Genomic DNA, 7,103 nt, shown 5'->3' with positions numbered 1-7,103 from the left:
TCACAATGCTCTCAAGGTTAAACTAGAAATGACTTGTAATCTTAAAACACACTTAGATACATTTAGGATGGTCACCAAGTCCCAACTAGAGATTGCACTTCCCTTGTGCATGTGTTGGACATTAATGTGTGCTTACACATTAATCATGTAATGTGTTATATTGCACATTAAACTTATTAAGTGCTTGAATTATAAGTTGTGTAAGTATCTATATGATTGATCCTAGAATAACTATCTCTTGCTATGTGAATATTACTTGCTACTTGCTAATAATGCTTAATACTCATAAACTTGTCAACTTGATTAATATGTTTGCCATGTGCTCATTAGTTAGGATTCAAGTAACTAACCTACTCCAATAGATTAAGTGTAAAATGGTTCACAATGAAACTATAGTCAATTGTCTATTTGGTCTAGTCTAAGTAACTAAGTGTGATTGGTTGTTCAAGAATAACTTAACCTTAATGTCTCTACATACTTCATGATTATCTTATGGAGACATTATTCAATTAATCCCTAACTAAACTCAAATGAAACATGACTTGTGATTAATTGGAACTAGGAAGTTAATGATATAGTGACTAGCCTTTAGAATTAAACCAAGAGCATTAATGTGACTAACTAAGTCTTGACCAAACTGAAATTTCCCTAAATATCAATCAAGACACTTCTCCAAGAATGTTGGGTTTGCCACTTTTGGAATGATTAGTCACTTTCATGCAATAAGACCAAATCTCACACACTTAATGCATATAGTACTTGTATAGGATGTTTGGTTTCTTTTGCAGGTGCTAGAAAGAGTAAAGGTGCCAAAATGTGGTGTTCAAATTTGAGTCAAACGGCTATACAACGGATACCAATTTTGGACTGGAGCACGCACGGTCGCACCACGGTCGACCGTGCAAGCAACCGTGTGTCAACGGCTATTTTTTGAATCCCACTATAAAAGGCAAACATTTAAGAGCATTTGAAGCTGACCCTCTTGCACATTTCAAAGGCTTATCTCTAGTGATCACAAGTGCATCAACTACTACTCAAATGTGATCAAGCAAGAGAAGTATCTATGATCTTATAGATATAGAATTGGGTTGTTGTAAACTTACTAATCAAAATCATTTTTCTTGTGAGTTTACTTAATGTAATGTGTGTCCTAGTATTGTGTTAGGATTATCATTGCAGAGTGTATAAGTCTTGTAACTTCAATTAGTGGAAGCATAGGCTAGCTTAGTGATCTACTTCCTTAAAGGGACTTAGGAAGTTGATTAATCTTATTTGGAGATTAATACTTGTCCAAGGTGAAGACAAGTTGATCTTGCTTGGAGTTGATCTTTCAAAGGGATAGAAAGATTAGGTTTGTTGTCTACTAAAGAAGATTGAAGACTTGTAAATCGGATCTCCACCGAGTTTGGAGAAAAGTGCTTAGTGAAGCAACAAATCTCGATTAGTGTAATCGGGGAGTGGATTAAGGTGGATTAGTTAACATCCACCCGAACCACTATAAATCCCTGTGTCTATGTTCTTTACATTACTTCATTTATCATTTTGAACATATACACTACACACATCAAGTTTGAGTTAAGTTGGTTGATCAAAGTAAAATCGAATTTGGTGATCAATCGAAAAATTGTTAAAAACGTATTAAGTAACTATTCACCCCCTCTAGTTACTTACAACTTTAATTTAGGACATGTTACTTTAATTTAGGACATGCATTGTTTATTTGTACTACGCTAATAATAATAGGGAAAAGTAAATGAAAATGCATTGAACTCTTACAAAATTCCTATTGTATGCATCCTACTTTCACACCTCCTATTGTATGTATTAAACTTTAGTTTTTGTACTATTGTATGTATTCACTTACTTACAATTCAGTTTGCCGGTTGCTTTTGCTGATGTGTACAAGTCATAAATTTTTTATTATATTTAATTTATTTATTATCACCTTATATAACTGATTAAACCTCATTTTCCCCCAAATTAATCAATTACCCCCAAAGATCTAATGTATAAAATGCATTTGCAAATTATGAAGTTAAAATCTCACCATGATGATGATACTTATGCAACTGATGATATGAAAGTCACTCAAGAGTTGGTCAATATCAAGTGAAAGCTAAAAGTGTATGATAGGTTGTTCTTAGTTATGCTAGTAATTATTGTATTGTTAAGTATCATAGTTTGTATTTTGAGTTTGAAATGAGTGGTTATGTAATATAACTTTTATGTAATGGCACTATGACTATGTTATGTAATAAATGTGTTTCAACTTGGCTTCCAATCTTTGTGCTGTAAAGTAATGAACAAAAACCATTGTGTTGCAAAAGAATAAACAATGTGCAGTAAACAAATGGAGAATGTGCAGTAAACAAATGAACAATTGAACCTGTGCAGTAAACAAAAGGGAATCAAAGTGCAAGTGTAAAAAAATGAACATTGTGCAATAAACAAGGACCACATTCTGTGCAGTAAACAAATGAATATTGAACATATATGTGCAGTAAACAAAAGTGAATGAAAGTGCAATAGTTACATACCATTCATTGCAATAGTTACATACCATTCACAAACCATTCATTTACAAAAGACATCACTTATAAGCCTTAACCCTATACAAAAGACACTTTACATACCATTCATAACCCTATACAAAAGATACTTTAATTAGATACACTTCATTGTTATAACTGATTACCTTATACAAAAGATCAATAATTAAAGGGTTTTTGGCTTAATCAAATCAAAAGATTACACCATCTTCTATTAGTTGTTTGCTCCAACTGAATAAGAGGAACTTGTGTTACTAGCTTTCCTTGGCCTCCCAACAGGTTTAGACACTTTACTAACTTTTGCCTTTGGTGCATTTGTACAACCTCATTTATTGTGACCAACCTCACCACATTTGCTACAAGTCATAGATGCACCAGCCTTTGATATCCTAAATCTAGGAACACTTTCATGAGATGCTCTTGTTCTTTTCTTTGTGAGACTTCCTGGTATGCTTTTGGTTTTGGTGATAAAGGTTTGTTCAACTGATTTGGGACCCAAGTTGACATTCCACCCACTGGTCTAAGATAAGTACTGTATGCTCTCATGTACATTTCCTTTCTAAACCAAGCAGGGATATAGTCTTCTGGGGACTTATTAAGAGCAAAAATTACAGAACAAGCACGAAGGCATGGAATACCAGATAATTGCCACAGTTTGCAGCTGCAAGTTCTCAATTTTTTATCTACTTTGTATGCTTCAGTCTTATGTCTTACCTCATACTCAAATCCTCCAGCAAAATGTGCCTGCCAATATCTACAAGAAAAAAATTTAATTAGAGTTTAAACAACTTACTCAAAGTGAACAAAGTGACATGGGTATACCTATGTTGATCCTTTATAACTTCAAGTTTTTTTACAATATTTGGAGCTATATCACCAACCCAATGCTCAGAAAGCATTCTCATAACATTCATTCTTTCCATAATAATAACCATAATAGCTTCCAACATTGTTATTATTAGCTTATGTCTACACATAACAATTACAGAGTTAAAACACTCACTGAACCCATTTTCCACTGCCTCACACCCTCTATCAACTACAAAGAAAGCCATTGACCAAGATTCAGGATTTCTGTAAGTCAAGTATTTGAAAGCATTTAGGTTAGCAGCCTTAATATTTTCCATAATTGTATCAAACATTACATGATAAGAAGTTTTGGATGCTGCCCAAAATAGATTTCTAAATTTTACACCACTGAATTGCTTCCTATAGTTTTCATAAATATGCCTAGCACATTGTCTATGTTTAGCAGACTGCTTTAGTTAACCCCTTATGTTGGTCAGACATTAAAGTAAGACCAACACCACCTTCTACTTCTAAATCAGATGCAACAACCTCAAGAAACCAGGTCCAGTTATCTTTATTCTCTACATTAACAACTGCCCATGCAACAGGGAAAATGTAATTATTCTCATCCCTTCCTATTCCAGTTAATAACTCCGCTTGATTAGGTTTCTTTAAAAAAATACCCATCTAAAGATAATATCCTCCTACAACCATTTTTTCAACCCTCTTTAAGTCCATTCAAACAAACATAGAACCTGTGAAAGTACACTTTATCATCCGGGTTATTAGTGACTCCTAATTTAACAGTTGAACCTGGGTTGCTACTTACAAGTTCATCCCTATAAGACCTTAACAAACCATAATGCTCTTCAATAGACTTCTCATACTCAGTTAATGCCCAAGTCTTTGCATACTTACATTGATTAGGAGATACTGAGCACTTATACTTTTTCATCACTAAGTATGAAATGTCAACTAGCCTTATGTTTGAATTTGACCTTATTTTTTCACCAAATGCCCTTCCTATCCACTTATAATTTATCAAACTACCAAACCTAAGGTTTCTTGTACAAGTATGTTCATCAACCAAGGAAATTACTTAAAAAGAATCCTCATTCTTCATTTTTCTTCCAAAACACCTCCAAGAGCAAGTTGGTTCTTCACCTTAGCTACAGTTGGATATCTGTTGTATTTTTTTTCTTACCTGCATCAAACATATAAATTAGTTAGACTTATATACATATAAAAGATACATTTTTAAAACAGTTACATTTACATATAATTATAAATATAAAGTATTTACTTTAACACTGGTTTGGATTTTTCACTCTAAGTGGTCTCTGGCCACACTTTACAATAACTTCAATTTCACTACTCCTATGATACCACAGTGAGAAACCATTTTCCAGGGCATAATATGTTAATCAATTCTTTAAATTGTTTTGCATTTGTATACTTCTCACCCAATATTGGCCTTTTCAGTCTCCATTGAGTTTTCTCATCATGTATTGGCACATCTTCAACGGCTACAATATCTTTAAAAGGATCACTCACTTCATCTTCTTTTAACTTCTTCAAAAGATCTTCCATAAACTCCTCATGTTCATCAATTGTATCCATCATAGGGTTTGCATTATTTGATGTTTTTGGAACACTTAACTTTGGTTTTGGGAGTGGTTTTGTTCTTTTTTTGGCATTTACTTTTAGAATTCTTAGTTCCTTCACCTCTTCCTCACCATCTGATAAGTGATCAATAGAAGCAACATCACTTTCAATATCATTTTCACCTAAATAATCACTATCTTCCTCACTTTCATTTTCATCCATCTCATGCTGATCAATCCCTTCTAATGTAATAACTGCAACATCCAACTTATGCTCATCATCCCTCTTTTGTCATCAATCCTTTCTAAAGTATTAACTGCAACATCCAACTTATCTTCAACATGCTCATCTAATATTATATTATCACTAACATCACCCTTGATTAAAAATTCACTTATCACTATAAATCAACATACACATCTATTTTACCATAACAATAAGCAATGTCATACATTACATTCAAATCTGCATCATTTTATAAAGGCACTAACCCATTTTTAAGTGTATGACCTGAGACATAATAGTATAAAGCATTGAATTGGCTACCAGTTTCCACTTCTAAATATTCAAAGAACTCATCAAACTCAATTTTACCAAGAAACGTGGACAAAACACTACCATTTTCTTGCCTAAGGAGATTAAACCTAAACGCACCATTATAATGTACATCAAAATCAAAACCACAAGCAGTTGCTGGGCTTCCAACCATCCTTTAATTTCATTCGAGCAGTTAAAAAAACTTTAATTATTCGAATCAAGTTTTATTTTGAGAGTACAACTTAAAATCGAGTGAATACATGCCTGCTGAGACTTCGATGATAGATAATGCGAGATAATTTTATGCCCAATATTGAGAATCAAAGTGATGGAGTTAGGGTAATTGTAGGAGACGAAGGGGGAGGGGGGTTGAATGAATGTGAATGAGGTTTCTGTTCCGCGCCTTATGTCTATCTCTATTGTATAAGGTAAAAATAAATAAATTAAATATAATAAAAAAATTAAGACTTGTAAAGCAACCAGCATCCTGAATTGTAAGAAAGTGAATACATACAATAGTACAAAAACCAAAGTTTAATACATACTGATCAATCCTAGATTATCCAATAAAGGTTAATCAAGGATCGAGTGCAATGAGGGGGTACAATGGATGTCGATTAGGATTTTGGGACCTTATTGTCATATTTCGTTAAGTGCTAAACGATCAACAACCATGTCCCGGTCTTCATAAATTACCTTAGCCAACAAAGATCAAGTCTCGGGTAAATTCACAAGAGAGATCAATATGGCTATGGCAATCCTTCCAGAATCAACTGAAACAACCCATCCTAATCCATCTGGACGAATACATTACATTTGGTTACATCGCGAGGTACTTGACCTCTATGTGATACATTTTACAAACATTGCATTCCTTTTTAAAAGACAAACTTTCATTACATCGACAATTGACGGCATGCATACCATTTCATAATATATCCAACTATAATTGACTTGATAATAATCTTGATGAACTCGACGACTCAAATGCAACGTCTTTTGAAATATGTCATGAATGACTCCAAGTAATATCTCTAATATGAGCAAATGCACAGCGGAAGATTTCTTTCATACCTGAGAATAAACATGCTTTCAAGTGTTAACCAAAAGGTTGGTGAGTTCATAGGTTTATCATAAAACAATAAAATTCATCATTTTGATAGACCACGAGATTTAAATGCTGCATGGTACAAATGGGCCCGAATCCTATTCCCACCTGTAATGTACATGCGATATCTTTTAAATACAGTACACCTTTCTCGTGTACGAAATCCTTTTTCATAAATCTTAGTAACCGTACACATATCTCGTGCACAAAAATAACATACACATAACCGGTGTATAAAATCATTCTCTCGATACATAACATTCACTTTACTTTCATAGCTTAGCTTGGTAACCGACCTTAACATATAATGCGCATCAATAATATCCCCAAAACAGAACATCTCTTATGTATAATAATCATATAAACTTTGAAGTACTAAACACCACGTCCACTAGCCCTTCCGTCTAGTGAACATACTGGGTAGGGGTGTTAAACCCGGTAGCTACCTTTAGGATTCGCGTCAATTAGGCGTGCACTAATTCTCAAAATTAGTGATGTTTCCTAATTCTTAGGTT

The 7,103-nt window shown here is 33.6% G+C and overlaps 1 protein-coding gene across 1 annotated transcript; it reads right to left on the bottom strand.

The window, feature by feature from the left end:
• Window positions 1–2,912: 2,912 nt before the first annotated feature.
• LOC139854337 (uncharacterized) lies at window positions 2,913–4,025 on the bottom strand. The gene is made up of 3 exons (XM_071843644.1): window positions 3,820–4,025; window positions 3,372–3,758; window positions 2,913–3,303 (listed from the first exon to the last, which is right to left on the bottom strand). Exons 1-3 carry the CDS (start codon window positions 4,023–4,025, stop codon window positions 2,913–2,915), a joined length of 984 nt encoding a protein of 327 aa, XP_071699745.1.
• Window positions 4,026–7,103: the final 3,078 nt, after the last annotated feature.

The sequence above is a fragment of the Rutidosis leptorrhynchoides genome, chromosome 6 (genome assembly GCF_046630445.1).
Source record: "Rutidosis leptorrhynchoides isolate AG116_Rl617_1_P2 chromosome 6, CSIRO_AGI_Rlap_v1, whole genome shotgun sequence".
Classification (NCBI taxonomy): Eukaryota; Viridiplantae; Streptophyta; class Magnoliopsida; order Asterales; family Asteraceae; genus Rutidosis; species Rutidosis leptorrhynchoides.
The sequence above is the reverse complement of the archived record's forward strand: the minus strand, read 5'-3'. Positions and strand labels throughout refer to the sequence as shown.

Coding starts and splice junctions, on each gene's coding strand:
- LOC139854337 (XM_071843644.1), bottom strand. CDS start 4,025: ATGGGTATTTTTTTAAAGAAACCTAATCAAGCGGAGTTATTAACTGGA. Junction 3,759..3,819: donor ATGTCTGACCAACATAAGGG/GTTAACTAAAGC, acceptor TGAAAACTATAG/GAAGCAATTCAGTGGTGTAA. Junction 3,304..3,371: donor GTTATAAAGGATCAACATAG/GTATACCCATGT, acceptor TTTTTCTTGTAG/ATATTGGCAGGCACATTTTG.